Raw genomic sequence first — 16,400 nt, forward strand, 5'->3', positions numbered from 1 at the left:
TCTCGTCCCGTTGGGGCATTGAGGAAGTGTGATTGGTGAGATGCTGAAACTCGGACTTGGGCTTTTCAGGTCTTTTTTTGGTCTTTTCCGGTCGGTGCCGGTTCGTGGTGTCGGATGTGGTGGGCCACGTTGGGCAGGTTGGCCCGTCGGATGTGTACCTGTACCTGTATCTGTAACCCGTACCTGTAATTTTTGGTTGTTTTTCTTTTTAGTCTCGTGTTCTTTCAATATTTCTTATTAATCTTCGAGTCTTCAGACACCGCCGTTGTCTTGTTTGTCTTCCAGGATCTTCTCTAATGGTCTGATCAATTCGGCCGAGTCGCGTGGTTTACCCGGTTACATGGTTACATGTGATTATTAGGGGTGGCTGGAGGCTTGGACAGAACGGCTGGTGAGGACGAGACAGAAGATCTACAGATCTAAACAGCATGACGCTATCATCGCAAGAATCTGCAACAGTGTCAGACTATGCATAATCTGACCGCCCTACTGGGCGGGGTTGGACGGCATACGGGGATTGGGCGGTTGCAAGCTTCCATACGCAGGAAATATCCATCGCTGTCGATCGCTGTGGACTGGACCTCAGTAATATAGGCTAGGAACAAGGGGCGTGGAACAGCCTCACCGTATTTTGTGGGATCCGCCACCTTTCAGCGCTTCCTCCTGGACCGAACCGTCTCGGGATCCCTGTGGATCAATGCCGATATGCTGCCCCCTTTCACGACGCTCCCCAAAAGTGTTCTTCCGAACGACCTGCCAGATTCAACACACCGCGTGCAGTAGGTCAAGCCACCGTATGAGTGAAATACTTGGGCACTTTTCTCCCCCTCGTACCGGAAGCCCGGCCACATACCGCGATGAAACGAGAAGGTTAAGCGAGCCACACTCGGTCGAGCGTAATCTGCCCATCAACCTGCCTGTTACGTCGTAGTGTTGACCATTGAATTCGCTAAACCCCCCCGCCAAGGATCAGATAGTTTCCAGCTCGGATAAAAGTCTGTGAGGTCACGAGGGGAGGGGGAAAAGGCACCGATCGCTGATTTCTGCAGAACCCTGGTCGAAGCCCTCCAGGTCCACAATCGAAGCGGGAGAAGCTCTTGCAAAATTCTACGGTGGAGACGGAGGGGCCAGGGTTACGTTTTTTTTTTTTTGCATCTTCAGGTACATATGTCTAGGAAACTGGGAGATCTACGGCCTGGACAATAAATTCCTTGTGCAGTGGAAATCTAGGTCAGATTTCAAACCCGATCTTGGAAGTGCGCCTGAGACATCCTTCGAATTCTTTCCCCCCTGGAACTCGGAATCCCGCTCACTGAAACCTTAGTAAGGCGAGTCGAGATTCGAGGTATTTTTGCCCGGTACCAACCAGACGTCCCAGAAATCCCTCGAAAAAAAAGCCACCACATCCAATGGGAGCCCGACCGAAGATGGTTCGATGCGTGGTCCGGGAGAACGAGTGGGCAAAGCCAGTTTAGGCTCGGCCGGTCGCAGTAGTGGTCTACATGTCGTCTACTCCGGATACACAAAGTGCCCCTCCCTAGGCAATATTGGGGGCAGTCTAGGGGATTTAGGGTACGGTCGGGGTTGGGGTCGGGCCCGGAGAGTACGGACAGTACGGGAGACGGAGTACGGCGTACACAGAAGGGAAGATGGGGTGAAGGCGGCTACGGCGCATCCACTAAAGTATGTAGGGCAACATTGCATAGCCGTTGACCCGTCCTCCATGAGAGCGCGAGGGGGGGGGGGGGGATTCGAGGGCATCAATAGGACTGCCCTCTTCTCCCTCCAGTCCTGCGGGCTGAATTGTGCCGTTGCATGCATGCTGAGGGGAAAAGCCTATGCACGATGAGGTCGAGGTCCGCGCTGAAGCTACGCCTCGAAGATGACGTGCTTTGCCCGGAGATCAGTGCTCGGTCGCCGGTTCGAGGCCTGGTCCTCGAAGCTCTCTATACCTAGAGACAACAAGGTAGCTCTGTCTATGCCTCGGAGCAGGCGCAGCTGCACTTTGATCTGTTTACATGCGGGGCTCAAGCCACTGCGGAGCCCGTCAAAAGGTACAACTGGGCAAAAGTATAAAGCATAAACCGGGTCGAGATGTCTGGCCAAATGAACAGCAACTATTGAGTCACGGTCCAAACACAGGGCCGCAATCGGGGTCAGGGCGACGGAGTAGATGGATCTGAACGCAGCCCTGGACGGTGGACACTCAATCCACCTGGGTATTTCCCGGGGAAGGGCTCCATGGCATCCACAGAGATCTATATGCTATAATTCCGATATCTCTACTCTCTTTTTCTCTTTCTGCCATCGATATATGTTCATCGAACCCGAAGACTGAGAACAAATGACCATGACTGTGCTAGTATAGTAATAGAAAAGGCCCAAATGAGTAATACAAGACTACGTTCGCGGCCATTCCTCCGGGCTCGGAAGACGGCCGCGCATATCGTCATCGCGCGAGGCCTCTTCTGGTTCACCCAAATTGCGCGTATCTTTGGAAATTGAATTACGCCTGTTCGTTCGGTCCCCGTATTTGGCTGGTAATTTCACTTGCCAAGTACGCTTTTTCTTCCCTTTCCCGCCCATTTTCGTCCATATTTGCTCTCGCCTCTTGCCCCCCCCCCCGAGAAACGATCGTCTGTTTCGCTGTCCCGGTCTTCCGTCACGCCGTGAATTTTCTATTCTTTTCCTTTTCCTCTCTTTTTTTTCTTTGGCTCAATTTTGATTTTTGATTTTAATTTTTTTTTTATCAGAATTGGCCGCCCCCCAATTTTCCCCCATTCCCTCATCTCCTCTTCCCGTTCTGCGATCAAAGGTCATTTCCAAAGATTTTCACTTTCTCGAGTTTCCCTCTTTCATCATTCACCTTTGATCTTCCTCCATTCCACACTAGCAACCAAATTCTCGACCGCCGAAAGAGACGCGCGAGATCTTGAACTAGTGTTGTGCTGCGAGACCCACTTACACCTGGTGGATACAAGAACCATCCACGCTGGCAACGTGCGGATAAAACACAGCCCACACGACTTTTCTTGGTGGGTGACGCCGTGGGGATTTCTTCTTCATCTGCTTCTTTTCTTCTGACATTGTTCGAGTGGAGTCTTAGATCGTCAATTGCTCCTCCCCGGTGACCTTGAGCCATCCCCGAAAATCTCAAACAAGGAGTCCTTGTCAAGGTTCGCCAGAGCAAAATCTCCCGAGTGAAGGATCTGAGGGACGCGTTCGATGATTGCTTCGTGATCACACATACACAAACACACAACTCCCCCCCCCCTCCTCCTCCTCTCGCCACCCAAGCTCGTCAATCCTTTCTCCTCCCGTGATGGATCCCCGATCGCACCCTTCACGGCCTCCGTCAACCAGCTCGACCCCCATCTCGAGTATGCCGATGCCTCAGTACCCGATGCAGCCTCAGTACCCGGTGTCGCAGCCGCACACGCTGCCTCCTCTCCAGCCTCATCACACCCAATCGCCCGCGCCGCACCCCTACATGAGCCAGCCTTACCGGCCGGACTTGGGTCGCTACCCGACCTCGACACACGACGTGTACGGAGGTTCGACGGCTCCCATCATGCCGCACACGACTGTCGGTAGCCAGCCGCCGTCATACATGTCGCATCCTACCCACTCCCCCCAGACTCACCAGTCTTATCCCCCGCCCCCGAGCGGGTTGCCTCCCACGTCGAGCGCGCAAAGCTACCCTCAGCCCATCGCTCCCGCTCCCCCGCGTGACCGCCGCGACTTCAACGGCCTCCCCTCTGGTGCTTTCAGCTACTCCGACGGCAAGTCCTGGGGCATGGGCCCTGATGTGAACGGTGCCAACGGCTCTCCCTACGGTGCTAAGGAACCGCCACGCACACAGGTCGTGGGCTCTCAGGGCCGTCGTGGCATTCTGCCGAGCGTTCCGGGCCGCGCGACCCCGGTTACCAATGGTGTCAATGGCACTGCGAAGAGCACTACCATCCCCGCCAAAGATGCCGATGGCAAATTTCCCTGCCCGCACTGTAACAAGACCTATCTCCACGCGAAGCACCTGAAGCGTCATCTTCTGCGACGTGAGTGACCTTCCCCACCCCTTGAGTACATCGAAAAGTTGGGGAAAAATGAAAACAAAAGAATGCTAATGACGCGTTGATGGACTTTCTAGACACCGGTGACCGCCCCTACATGTGTGTTCTCTGCAAGGATACCTTCTCCCGCAGTGACATCTTGAAGCGCCACTTCCAGAAGTGCTCAATCCGCCGGGGTAACCCTACGGGCGCGACCCACTTGTCCCACCCTCAGGCCCATCTGAAGCGCTCTCAACAGGCGGCTGCGGCTGCTGCCGCTGCCAACCCCGCTAAGCCTATTGATGAAGTCAGTAATCCCGTTCCTGCCCAGGCTTCCAACGGTGTGATGGGTGCGCAATTCGGCGATGGGGCCGTGAATGGCAATGGGATGGCCCATGGTCGTCCCGGCTACGCGGAGCAGCAGCCTCTCGGTTTCACGATGCAGTCCGTTAACGGCATGAACCGTCCCGGTGACGACTTCAACGGACATGCGTCGCGAGCCTCGTGGATGGCGCCCAAGCAGAATCCGTACCTCATGCACCATGGTGGTGACGGCCATGCGCAGCAACTGAGTGTTGATCGTCCTCTTGAACAGGTAAAGCCCCTCATTGACCCTAAACATCCGGTCATGCCCGGTCCCCATTCCAATCAGCCCGGTGTTGACTGGACCTCGATGTTTCAGCACGGTGCCTCCGATGGCTACATGAATCCCGTTTTCCCTCACTCCATGGCCGCGGGTCAAGAGTCCATCCACGCCCCCGTCGACGGCGACCGCAAGTTCTACCCTGCAACGACCGCGGGCGGCCACGAGAACGGTATGAACGGTCTTTACCTGGCTTCTACTATGAGCGGTGACGGTAAGCGACCCTGGATTCGTGGCTCTTGAAAGGATTTATATGCTCATTCCATTACAGGGACCGTTCAGCCCGCGAGACAGTAAATTTGCTCGTTTTGGATCAGAACGCGTGACATGGAACGCAACGCTCGTTTTGAATCTCGGTGAAGACCCACGACCGCTGTAGTCTCCGTGACGGTGAGCGCGTTTCGTCCTTCCATCTTGAGTCCTTTGTGCCAAAGTTCGAGTGTGGTGCCGATCCAAAAATCGTCTCGGTTTCTGTCATCTGATTTTCTCTCTGCCAGCAGCAGTGCTGTTTCGGCTTCCCTGCGTGTGTACACCGGCTTGATTCCAATTCTTGAATTGCGCATCCTTGATGGCATTTTTCTCATTTCTCCGTCTGCTTCCCTGTTCCCATCCGGTGTGGGAATCGCATTTTTCCCCTCGGTCCAGGATTCTCGATCCTGGCCGTTGAATCGCGAGTCTGGTTTCCCTCTGGGGTTTTATCATTGTTTTCATTTATTGTTTGATGAAGTGGGCAGAATGGGTGGTTTCGTTTGGCGTCCACACTATAGACATGGGCATGTGTTTTGCGAAAAATCGACAACAGAAAGAGAAAAGGGCTTTGCAGGAAGGCTACTGTCGAATCATCAGTTTTCTTTGGCTCTTTTTGGTTTTTCATTTTCTTTTCCCGGTGCATCTGCATGGCCTCGTTCCTGTAAGTACAGTCGGCACGGCACGGACATATGTGCGCTTCGGGCTTGTGTGATTTAGGGTGTTGTGTTATTACTGTTATTGGAGGGCTTCAGTTCTACTTTGAAAAGTATTAGAAATAGACCCGTTCATCTTGACATGTTCCTTTGTGCACTGTATCCTTCCTATCATCCTCCGTAGTCTCTGTACTCTCCTAAGATGAACCCGAACCCGAGTTGTTCCTTCCACTGCAAACCGGAATCTTCCTTCCCGACGTCATGTCCCCAATCCCCCGCATCTGATTGGACTCCACGGGCAAACTTCAAGGTTGAAGACGGGATCTCACATCGTTTCTCCCTCCATGTCCTGCTCCGCTTTTTATTTTCTGAGATCTGGATATGACTTCTACTTAGCGCCCCCGCCGATCCCCCCCTCTCCATCCTATAGCCTCAACATCTTACCTCCACCTCCACCTCCACCTCCACCTCCACCACCACCACCCCCAAACTCATAACTTACTTATGAGCCTCACCGACATGTCTACCAACCGGCCCTTCCTAGCCAACTTTCTGGCCGCTTTCCGCGCCCAGTCCACCTACAAAGCATCCTCCTCATCGACCGGAACCACCTCTCTATCATCCGCTCAAATCTCCCAATCTGCCCGTGCTATCGCCTCCAAGGCCGCTGGCCCAGCACCCTCTCAGTCCCATCACACGTCCGCGTCCGCATCCGCATCAGCGTCAGCATCAGCCCAGACTCCACAGACTCCACAGACTCCCCAGCAACACCACACCTCTTCAACCGCGACACACCACACCCATCACTACCATTCCGAATCACCCCTCACCGCTTCCCCACCATCTACCCCGTCCTCTTCCACTCCGATCCCGATCCGAGGTCCAGACCGCCAACGCCGCGGAAGTGACTCGTCCTCTGGCTCGGGCGGATTCCGTGATGCTCTAGGTCCGGAGAAGTGGTATATTGGCGGCCGGACGCCGGCCGGTGAAGAGAGATTCTATCGGCTGGGGATGGTGACCAAGGGAGGTGGGAGACTTGGTGGTAGTGGGCGGGTTGGGAGTATTGATCAGTTGAGTCTTTAGGACTGATCCAGGACGCTTGGAATGGGAATGTGTTTCGGCATCTTTCTTCATTGTCACGACTTTCACGGCTGCTTTGGGTTCTGCTTCTGCTTTCGGGGGGTTTCCATCATCGGCGTTGGCGGTTGGAGTTTTTTTTTTGCTTGAGGATTCCTCGACCTGAGGTGAAAAGAAAAAGAGTTACATTTACAGATTTGTCTACATGGCTTTAGTCTTTCATTCTGTCCTTTTCTTTATCCTTATTGTTCCTCTAAGGATGATGAATTTGGGAAAGATGTACTGAAAACTTGGTCTCTGCTCTCCTTGACGTGGATGTATAGTCTGGTTGAGAAATTGATACCTCGTTCTCATTGAGAGAGTTTCACATTTAGCTTTCGTATTTGATGAAGGAATGTCAAATACAAAACGGCTAATTGCCGTTCAAAGCATAGTTCTAGATCTTGAGACTTGACGTAGGTCAGTCTCAATTCCCGTTCGTGGTTTACTGCATAATCAATCAGGGAATCAGCCCCACCGATCCGATGAATACGAGATCGGTATACTTAAAAAAGCGTCTCCACAGCGGAGATGGAAAGCCAAGTTCATACTATTGCCTCGTTGGAAAACTTCCGCTCTTCAAGATTCGACTGTACCTACGCTAATCATCATTTTGACTTGATAAAGATCCCATCTCTGTTTGACTTGAGTGTCACGGAAAATGAACCTACCGTGCCAAGAAATTCCCGGTACCATCGGATTCCTTTTGTGAGAAAGTTGACACCAGAAGGCCAATTATTATTGAATGCTCCGAAACAGAAATGAAAGCCCTAATGATCTATTTGTATGAAATTGGTGAATACATAATCAGGAAAAAGAAGCACAGGACCCCAGAACATTGATACTGTTCGATGATTCAAATGCCATTCCAGCCCTGCAGAAGCCCCCCCCGGGGGCATTTTACAACACCTGCTGCGTGGTACAGTGCAACACGCCCCCGTTCGGGGTAGCGCATTTACAGCCACCTGGCGAACCTCACGCTCAGGAACCAGCTTCTTCAAAAGCTCGAAAGCCTTGCGATCCGGCTCAGGATCTCCAAACGAAGGAATTATCAAACCACCATTCACAAAGTAAAAGTTCACATACGACGCCGCAGGTGCATCTTCCTCTCCTGGAACATCACCTTTCACCAATGCAGGATCCGGTTCCTCAATATCGTAAACTTCAAGCTTGCGGCCCTGCGCATCCGTCACATTATCCAGCACCGCGCGGGCCTCGTGGTAAATATCCCAATAGACCTGCGCGCATGACGGATGCGGCTTGCAGACCACCACACTACCGGGCCGAACGAAGCGTGCCTCCGCATCGATATGACAATCCGTAATATCCAGACCCTCCCTCCCCGGAATCCAAATAAACTTCTTCACCCCGAGAAGTCGCCTCAACTCATCCTCAATCACCTCGCGTGAGAGACCCTCATTCCGCGACGAGACCAGCACACTGCTTTCCGCAGCCATGAACGTCCCCTCGCCATCCATCTCAATCCCACCCCCTTCCAGCCTCACCTTGGACTGAATCCGCGTGACGGGATCTTGCGGATTCGAGGCATTCTCGATCTCCAGAACCCGACTTGCAAACTCCGTGTTTTCTTTCCTAGCCTGTTCATCTAGAATTGGCCAGTCTTCCGTCTCTGCCTCGATCTTCAGCGCTGCGGCTTTGTCGGCACTACTTTTGTAAAGGAGTTCGTCGATTTTATTCCCCCATTCGCAGAATTGGAAGTCGATTGCGTATCGCTTGTTGTCTTCTGCGCCGCGGACGTACACGGGGCCTGTGTCGCGGACCCAGACGTGGTTGGTTGCGACGGGGATGAGAGAGATGCGGGCTTTTTCAGATACCAGGCCCTTGGCCATGTGTCTTTCTAGTAGGGATTGAGCATGGGCTTGGTCCTCGGGGCGTACGTGCAGGCGGACTGGCTCAAAGTGCGCGATTGTGGCTGCTAAGTCGATTATCTCGTTGCAGGTGCGCGTGTAGAGGGCTGGGAATGTGGAGCAGCGGGAGGGGAAGCCGAGGATTGTGGCTTTATGGTGAGTTGTTTCGGCTGGGGCGATGTATTTGGATTGGTCTGAAGTAGTGTGAATAGGTTGGCCTCGTTGTTGGAGGTGCCACAGATTGTTAGTCGGAGGCATAGCGAAGAAGTGTTTGATGAGGTAACGGGTTGGTTGAGAGTAGAGAGTTCTCTGGTGAAGTAGTGATCGGGAAATTGAGCAGATCGATAAATATAGCCAGCTCTTTACTTGATGTCAGTATGGTGGGTGGGACAGGAAGGGTCTTGCAATCGACTGACCTGACTAATTCTACTCTGTAGACTAGAGGCTTGTCGCACCAAAGAGCGCGAGATCCTGGACATTGAAGACTGTACAGACTGCAAATTGGAACCCGGTGCCAGATACGGGGCTATTTAAATTCCAGTCTCTATCGTGACGTTGTATAATTACAACCCGATTGGGACAGTCTACGCGATCGACGCGGAAACTCAAATGGATTGCCCGATTAGGCTGCCACTAGACATTGCTAGCATCTGCCCTTAACTGGTGCATCGCCTGTAAACCCCTAGTGGACATGATTAGCGGCTAAGCAACGGCTGTCTCTCCTCATCATCATCCTTTGTCTCCCCCAACCACAGCATCGGTACTGCCGTCAATGCAGCCAACACACCTAGAACAGCCGACATGACGCCCCACCCAAAGCGATACTCCACAAATCCGCCGCCGAGTGGACCGAAGAAGACTCCTGCAAACTGACACATGCTTTGAAGCCCAAACCCCTGCGCCACCGCTCCCTTGGGCCCCAGTAGTCCGGGGTCCGCGGACTCCAGGGCCGTTAGGGCCAGCTGGGTCTCCACATACATGGCAGGTGCACATGCGTGGATGAATATCCCGATCAAGAAGAGAAGGGTAATCAGCAAGGCTATGTGGGGTGTGGAATTAGCCTCGGCGAATCTGAGGCATATAATAGCGGGACAGAGAAGGAGGAAGCAGCTAAATGCCATCAAGCGGGCCCCGAACCGGTCCGTGATGAAGCCTGTGAACCGTCAGCTAAACCCATAATTGTAGAACGTCCTGTCACACACCAAAGACCGGTTCGAAAAAGGCTGGAATTGCCATCGGGAGAAAGATAAGCCCCATCCCAAGGGCCGACCAGCCATATCGTGACTCAACAAAGATGGATAGGGTCTGGAGTCCAAGTTAGTCTTATTAGCATTGATAACTTAGCTCGCTGCAACATACAGCGTCAAATGAAGACAGAAATATTCCTTGCACGAGCAAAGCCCACGAGGAGATCAATACCCGTCTCTGTCTGAGGATCTTGAACATAGCAAAGCGGGTCGATCTGGGTCCAGTCTGACCCCTACACGCGGCGGATGACTGAGCTCCTGCGTATTGCTCGTCTGGCTCCTCGTCGTTAGAGAGGGTGCTCCCACCTCTCGGCAACTTTCTTCTCCACCAGGGCCACCCGCATCCCCATATCAACCGCAATGATGAAATACGCAACATAGAAGACAGAATCGTATCCACCAGTGTGATATACAATACCGCCCATGAATGGTCCAAGCAGGAATCCAGAAGCAATAGCCGAACCTAGGTATCCGATACTCTGCCCGAGACGTTCCTGTGACACGGAGTCGTTGAGCAGCGCAAAGGAAGTCACCACCACCAGCGCACCTGCACAGCCCTGTAGCAGTCGACCTATGATGAACATCTCGAGAGAATGGGACAAATGAAGGATCACCATACATCCGGCTAGCATGATGAGTGCTCCGAGAAAGAAGAACTGGCGAGTACGTGCTCGGTCGACGAGGTATCCGAAGATCGGGCAGAATATCAGAGCTGTGCTGGCTTCGCACATGAGCAGGACGCTGACCCAGTATTCTCCTGAGGAATATTGTGAACAAGCCATTGCAATGCCTGGAATTGGAACCTACGATCATCGTAATTGACATCCGCTCGGGTCATAAGTGCCGTGGGCATCACAGGAACGATCTACTCGACGTCATACTCTGTATCTCAATTATAGTGTCTTATCTTACCATTGCATAAAGGAGGAAGTCCTAAGTTCATTTATTTAGCTCGAGATATTCCCGCATATGACTTGTATACCTACCGTGAAAGTAGACATCCAAACCGTCGCAACAATGAAGGCCGTCGAAGATCGCAACTTCAACCCCCATGGAGGCTGCCTATTGTGCGGAATCGTCTTGGAGGGCAGACATGCCCTCATGACTGCAGATTGGGTTCCTCAAATTCTGACTCGCGCGAACGATCGTATGCCAACCCGAACAGTTAATTCTACAGATATCAGGCCAGAAGGGTTGAAAGATGCGAACGGTCAAAGTAATGAAGGCTTGTGTGGACAGTATAGGGAGAAACAGCAACAGTTGGCCAGCATTCCAAATTTGACACTCTCATACAAGAGCCTCCCCTACACCGACTTTGCCTTCTACGTCCCACACGCCCTGCACCTCGTCGTGACCTCTTCAACATCACTTCTGATCAAATAAAGTTGCAGACATAACGCCACCGATCAGATGCGCCGGGGAGATACTTCGATGCTAGGATCTGGTTTGCCGATTGCCAACAAGACCAGGTACCGCATTCGCTCGGATCTCTTACTCTGAGCTCGTGAGCTGGTAAGCAAGGACAGAAATGGAAAGAATCAGGGTTCGTGTGCGATGTACTTCATGACGATTTTCTATTTTTCTATTTTTCTATTGTGCATGACCTGTTGCATGGGTCGGTGCCCGACGTCCTTGCGACAATACTCCGCCTTGTGCGCCCCAGGGAAAGAAATATGCGCGGTGATTTGAGACTGTTTCACTTGGTGTCCTTTGACTTGGGCACGGGGACGAAACATACCATCATGGGCAGAATCTGAACGGTGGATGAGCCTGGGAGAGATGAATCGAGTTTACGAAGACATTTGGTCTCGAGCGGTGGGTTAGGTGTCTGGTACCAGCCTTGCATATGCCGTGACAAGATGGTGTATGCGTGTTCACTTTAGTTATCATGTCGTAGATGTGCTTTCCGAGATCATAGTTGGAACTGAACACTGGTAGGATCAGAAACGAACCACGGGGTTAGCATGTTGCACAAAAGTTCACTAGATCTGGGTAGTCTTTAATGCTACGGGGAAGTCTTGCGAGTACAATGGTGTGACATTTCATTTTTCATCAGTCTCAACCAGACCAGGTGGCATTCGAATGACATAGGATCGATAGAGCATGCCAAATGCATGATTGAAGGAAATCGCTAATGACTCCTAAATTGGAAATCAAAGCCTTCCACCTTACTCTCCGCGAGGATAAGATCCCGAGCTCAAATCCCGGGGATCGTACGTCTTTTCAAGAGCGCGTCTCTCCGCAGCGAGTGTAGTGGAGGTCGCCGAGAGTGGAGGCAGAGACGCGCGACAGAAGGTCCCTGAATGGCGGACGAGAGTGGATTCGGATTGCGGATTTTCGGATTTCGGACGTGGGAAATCAAGATGCTCCACCACCACAGCTTCTCCTTGCGGGCAAATTGGAGCATAGGCCTCTCGGAAAATGATCAAGGTGATCAGATCAGGTAAAGAGCATCTTACGTGCAGTACCCTCATACGATCGAACCAAGAGGACAAGAAAATCACCACAATCTGGGGAAGTTTGGACCGTTTGCAGGGCGATAAGATAGTGGGCGGCCGCGGCCATCGGAGGTGCCCGATGCCTTCTTGTTGACCGCATTACCCCATTTTCTGTTCTTTTCTTTCAAATAAATACTGGTCCTGTCCTCGATTCTCCTTGCTGGTACTCTATAGCTTCAATCTCAGACCTCAGCCCCTTACCGTCTAGTCATATCCCTTCTCATCCTCTAACCGTCATCATGAGCTCTCTCGCCGCTGCCCGTTACGGTAAGGACAACGTCCGCGTGTACAAGGTTCACCGCGATGAGAAGACCGGCGAGCAGACCGTGGTGGAAATGACCGTCTGTGTTCTGCTTGAGGGCGACATCGAGACCTCGTAAGTGGGCGCATTCACCTTCGCATTCTTTATCAGCGCCATTGGCTGACCACGGCAAATAGCTACACCAAGGCCGACAACAGCGTCGTCGTGGCCACCGACTCGATCAAGAACACTATCTTTATCACTGCTAAGCAGCAGCCCGTGACTCCTCCCGAGCTGTTCGGCTCCATTCTCGGAACCCACTTCATCGAGAAGTACAGCCACATCCACGCCGCTCACGTCAACATCATCACCCACCGCTGGGTGCGCATGGACATTGATGGCAAGCCTCACCCGCATTCCTTCGTGAAGGATGCTGGCGAGACCCGCAATGTTCAGGTTGATGTGGTTGAGGGCAAGGGCATTGACATCAACTCCTCCATCAACGGCCTGACCGTCCTCAAGAGCACCGGCTCCCAGTTCCACGGCTTCCTTCGCGACGAGTATACCACTCTCAAGGAGACTTGGGACCGTATTCTGAGCACTAGCGTTGATGCCAGCTGGCAGTGGCGCCGCTTCAGCAGCCTGTCTGAAGTCAAGGCCAACGCCAACAAATTCAACCCTGCCTGGGAGAGTGCCCGCAACACCACTCTCAAGACCTTCGCCGAGGATAACAGTGCCAGTGTCCAGGCCACTATGTACAAGATGAGCGACCTGATTCTCGCTGCTGTGCCGGAACTCGACACTGTCTCCTATGCCCTGCCCAACATCCACTACTTCGAGATCGGTATGTTTTCCCCGTTTCCAAAACCAAGATAGAGAGACGTTGTACTAACAATTTTATAGATCTCAGCTGGCACAAGGGTACCAAGAACACCGGGAAAGACGCCGAGGTCTACGCCCCGCAGTCCGGTCCCAACGGTCTTATCAAGTGCACTGTTGCCCGTAACCAGAAGGCCAAGTTGTAGATGCATCAACCCCAGCAACGCTTTCTATACTTCTCAGCATACTTCTTCTGTACATAAGTTTCTGTCATTATATACCACGGCCATGACGCCCCAATCAATTGTTTATGAAATTGGCACTTAGTTTTCTCTTTTGTATTTCCATATGGACTGCTATATAGTACATGCCAAGGGGAGTGTCAGAGCCACCCTACCAAGGATATAGGATGGATCCGGAGTAGTCAATCGGCAAAGAGATTCAAAATGATACATTTCCCAGAAAAATATGGACTCCACACCCATGCGCTTGCGGTTTTGGATCATAAACGCGGAATAGATTACACGGACCCCGAGGGGTTAAAGACAATGCGAAAAAGAAAAGAAAGGGTCTATGCCGATGCTTTCGTTTCGGTGGCTTCCGTCTTGGCCTCCTCAAAAGCTTCCCTCACTCCAGCGTGGCCCAGAACGGATTTGTTGCCGAACTTGACAATGTTCTCCTTATAAGGATGGGCGAGACCCTCGAAAGCTATACGCATTATTAGTCTAATGTCCAGAAAACTAAGAGGCTGCAAGCTAGAATTCCCCGGGGGTGGATTGCCCAGCATGCTCTTGGAAGACTTACTCTTCAGTCGTGCCAATCGGGGATCCTGGAGACGGTTCTTAGGCAGCATGCCCTTCACGGCGCGTCGCAAAACTTCACCACCGCCCCATTTCTCAAACATTTGATCCATTGTCATGCTCTTCAAGCTACCAGGCCGTGTGTTGTGGTGGTAGTACTTCTTCTGGAAACGCTTCTTGCCGGTCGTTCGGAGGTCGTGGCAACCGGCGACGACAACGTAGTCACCGCAGTCTGTCGAGGGGTCGTAGATAGGCTTGTGCTTGCCCATTAGGACGAGAGCAATGCCGGAGGCCAAACGGCCGAGCGAACGCGGGTCTGAGCCGGCATCAACATAGTGCCATGCCCGGGAGTACGCAAGACGGGTCTATCAACAAATGTTAGGCTCAGCTCAATGCGATTGGGGGATTAGATGCCATCTAATAGCATCAGGCAATGGTATTTACCTTGCCAACGGTCTGCGACATCTTGTCTAGATGTGATAAACAGGAAGGACGGAGAGCAAAGCACGCACGCGGATCTCACAGCGCAACCCCGAACTTTGCGCCTCCAGACTCCGATGTTGTCCGTGCACGTGATCAGTAATCTTATCATGTGACCGAGCCCTAAGCCAGACAGGGCACTAACCTTATTTAGACTAGTGCGCCCTAAGCGAAACCCGCACCAAAGGGCAATTCAGGCGAATCGCTGCAGTGTGGGAATTCGCGGTCGACTCTTTTCCATCTCCCACGACAACACACTCCCTCCCTATCGACACCGACAAGGGCCATCTATTCACCATGGCTTCCGTCCCGAGTGTGCAATGCTTCGGCAAGAAGAAGACGGGTGAGTTTGCGTCCTCCCCCCGGCCTCGAGTGACTCGTGGGAATTTCGTGACTGATGATCTTCAATAGCCACCGCTGTCGCCCACTGCAAGGTATGAAGACGGAATCTTCTCCCCATTTCCCACGCCCATTGTGTCGGATACGCCTAGAAAGAAAACTGGAAATGATATTGCTGCGCATGGAAGGAGTTCAGAGGGGGGATTTGATGGTTCGGGTTTTTCGGAAGGGCGAATGTTGAAGACACATACGGCGCATGGAAATACACAACACCTGAATGAACAGCACGCTGAGACTTTTTCGATTTTACAGCAAGGCAAGGGCCTCGTCAAGGTTAACGGCCAGCCCCTCTCCCTGGTCCAGCCCGAGATCCTCCGCTTCAAGGTACGCACATTCGCACCCGCCCACACAGATCTGCGAGGAATCGACGCAAGTCGATTCGCAAGAGGGGGAACCATAGAGGAAAAATTAAAGGCAGCGGCATCAAGTTTCGAGTCTCTTTTTCTGACATGAGTTCCGCCAGGTCTACGAGCCCCTCTTGATCGTCGGCGTTGACAAGTTCGCCGGTGTTGACATCCGTGTCCGTGTCACCGGTGGTGGTCACACCTCCCAGGTCTACGCCATCCGTCAGGCCATTGCCAAGTCCATTGTCGCCTACTACCAGAAGTACGTCGATGAGCACTCCAAGAACCAGCTCAAGCAGGCTCTTGTCCAGTACGACCGCACCCTGCTCGTTGCCGACAACCGCCGCGCGGAGCCCAAGAAGTTCGGTGGTCGCGGTGCCCGCTCCCGTTACCAGAAGTCCTACCGTTAAATTCTCTTTCTCTCTTTATTGCGGGCGAAAGGAATTTACAAAAAAACGGTGGTGGTCCGTGGAACTCATGTCTCTTATTCATCTCACGACTTGTTTTCATGGATTTCTTCTAGGTGGACTGGGTATTGGGAGGATTTGGTTGTTGGCGTGAGCGGTCGAAGAACGTGACCGCTCATGTGGGTGGAACAGGACCGGTTTTCTCGGTGCCGGTTGCTGGAGGGGATTAGCATATCCTATGTTTTTTTACTGGCGCTGTCCTTCACGGCTAGAAAAATATCCCTAGCATAGGCCAGGAAAATCTGCTCAAATAACACCGGGTTTTCATCTTTGTTCAATTGCGGTATATTCCTCGTAGATTCTAGGGTTTCCTATGGGCCTTCGATCTACTTGGAAGTTCTCGCTAGCGTTCCAGGCGATAAGCTTGTATAACAACTCTGTGTTTGACTAGCAGCACGTACTGGTTCATGTCTCGTTGCGATTCTGGCCTTGGCATCTACCGGCTATTGCAACGCCACACAGATTCTTCTTTCCATTCGCCCTTGCTCATTTCCACGTAATGATGGTTATCAACCCGCTTGTTCCAA

The 16,400-nt window shown here is 52.4% G+C and overlaps 7 protein-coding genes across 7 annotated transcripts; 4 read left to right on the top strand and 3 right to left on the bottom strand.

Moving 5' to 3' along the window:
• Positions 1-3,322: 3,322 nt before the first annotated feature.
• Positions 3,323-4,989, top strand: N7477_008698 (C2H2-type zinc finger protein; the record flags this gene model as incomplete). The annotated part of the gene is made up of 3 exons (XM_056970361.1): positions 3,323-4,055; positions 4,148-4,906; positions 4,964-4,989. 3 exons carry the CDS (start codon positions 3,323-3,325, stop codon positions 4,987-4,989), a joined length of 1,518 nt encoding a protein of 505 aa, XP_056820393.1.
• Positions 4,990-6,098: 1,109 nt separating this feature from the next.
• N7477_008699 (uncharacterized protein) lies at positions 6,099-6,677 on the top strand (the record flags this gene model as incomplete). The annotated part of the gene is made up of 1 exon (XM_056970362.1): positions 6,099-6,677. The coding sequence occupies one exon, from the start codon at positions 6,099-6,101 to the stop codon at positions 6,675-6,677; it is 579 nt and encodes a 192-aa protein (XP_056820394.1).
• Positions 6,678-7,610: 933 nt separating this feature from the next.
• Positions 7,611-8,836, bottom strand: N7477_008700 (agmatine deiminase family protein; the record flags this gene model as incomplete). The annotated part of the gene is made up of 2 exons (XM_056970363.1): positions 7,611-7,619; positions 7,670-8,836. 2 exons carry the CDS (start codon positions 8,834-8,836, stop codon positions 7,611-7,613), a joined length of 1,176 nt encoding a protein of 391 aa, XP_056820395.1.
• A 437-nt stretch (positions 8,837-9,273) lies between these two features.
• On the bottom strand, positions 9,274-10,928 carry N7477_008701 (MFS transporter; the record flags this gene model as incomplete). The annotated part of the gene is made up of 8 exons (XM_056970364.1): positions 9,274-9,731; positions 9,781-9,883; positions 9,938-10,058; positions 10,132-10,372; positions 10,445-10,582; positions 10,633-10,690; positions 10,738-10,758; positions 10,812-10,928. 8 exons carry the CDS (start codon positions 10,926-10,928, stop codon positions 9,274-9,276), a joined length of 1,257 nt encoding a protein of 418 aa, XP_056820396.1.
• A 1,634-nt stretch (positions 10,929-12,562) lies between these two features.
• N7477_008702 (urate oxidase) lies at positions 12,563-13,589 on the top strand (the record flags this gene model as incomplete). Its single annotated transcript, XM_056970365.1, has 3 exons — positions 12,563-12,699; positions 12,762-13,408; positions 13,468-13,589. The coding sequence occupies 3 exons, from the start codon at positions 12,563-12,565 to the stop codon at positions 13,587-13,589; spliced, it is 906 nt and encodes a 301-aa protein (XP_056820397.1).
• Positions 13,590-13,954: 365 nt separating this feature from the next.
• Positions 13,955-14,648, bottom strand: N7477_008703 (mitochondrial 54S ribosomal protein uL13m; the record flags this gene model as incomplete). Its single annotated transcript, XM_056970366.1, has 3 exons — positions 13,955-14,091; positions 14,188-14,548; positions 14,628-14,648. The coding sequence occupies 3 exons, from the start codon at positions 14,646-14,648 to the stop codon at positions 13,955-13,957; spliced, it is 519 nt and encodes a 172-aa protein (XP_056820398.1).
• A 264-nt stretch (positions 14,649-14,912) lies between these two features.
• On the top strand, positions 14,913-15,969 carry N7477_008704 (40S ribosomal protein uS9). The gene is made up of 4 exons (XM_056970367.1): positions 14,913-15,006; positions 15,075-15,097; positions 15,315-15,386; positions 15,526-15,969. The coding sequence occupies exons 1-4, from the start codon at positions 14,961-14,963 to the stop codon at positions 15,814-15,816; spliced, it is 432 nt and encodes a 143-aa protein (XP_056820399.1). The 5' UTR covers positions 14,913-14,960; the 3' UTR covers positions 15,817-15,969.
• Positions 15,970-16,400: the final 431 nt, after the last annotated feature.

The sequence above is a fragment of the Penicillium maclennaniae genome (genome assembly GCF_028827695.1).
Source record: "Penicillium maclennaniae strain IBT 15551 chromosome Unknown utg000007l:1.0-4884863.0:1.0-4888362.0, whole genome shotgun sequence".
In the NCBI taxonomy this organism is placed as follows: domain Eukaryota; kingdom Fungi; phylum Ascomycota; class Eurotiomycetes; order Eurotiales; family Aspergillaceae; genus Penicillium; species Penicillium maclennaniae.

Excerpts from the sequence above, each read along its gene's own strand:
- N7477_008704 (XM_056970367.1), top strand. The coding sequence starts at position 14,961 with ATGGCTTCCGTCCCGAGTGTGCAATGCTTCGGCAAGAAGAAGACGG. Across the intron at positions 15,098-15,314 it reads CCGCTGTCGCCCACTGCAAG|CAAGGCAAGGGCCTCGTCAA; the intron begins GTATGAAGACGG and ends TCGATTTTACAG. Across the intron at positions 15,387-15,525 it reads CCGAGATCCTCCGCTTCAAG|GTCTACGAGCCCCTCTTGAT; the intron begins GTACGCACATTC and ends GAGTTCCGCCAG.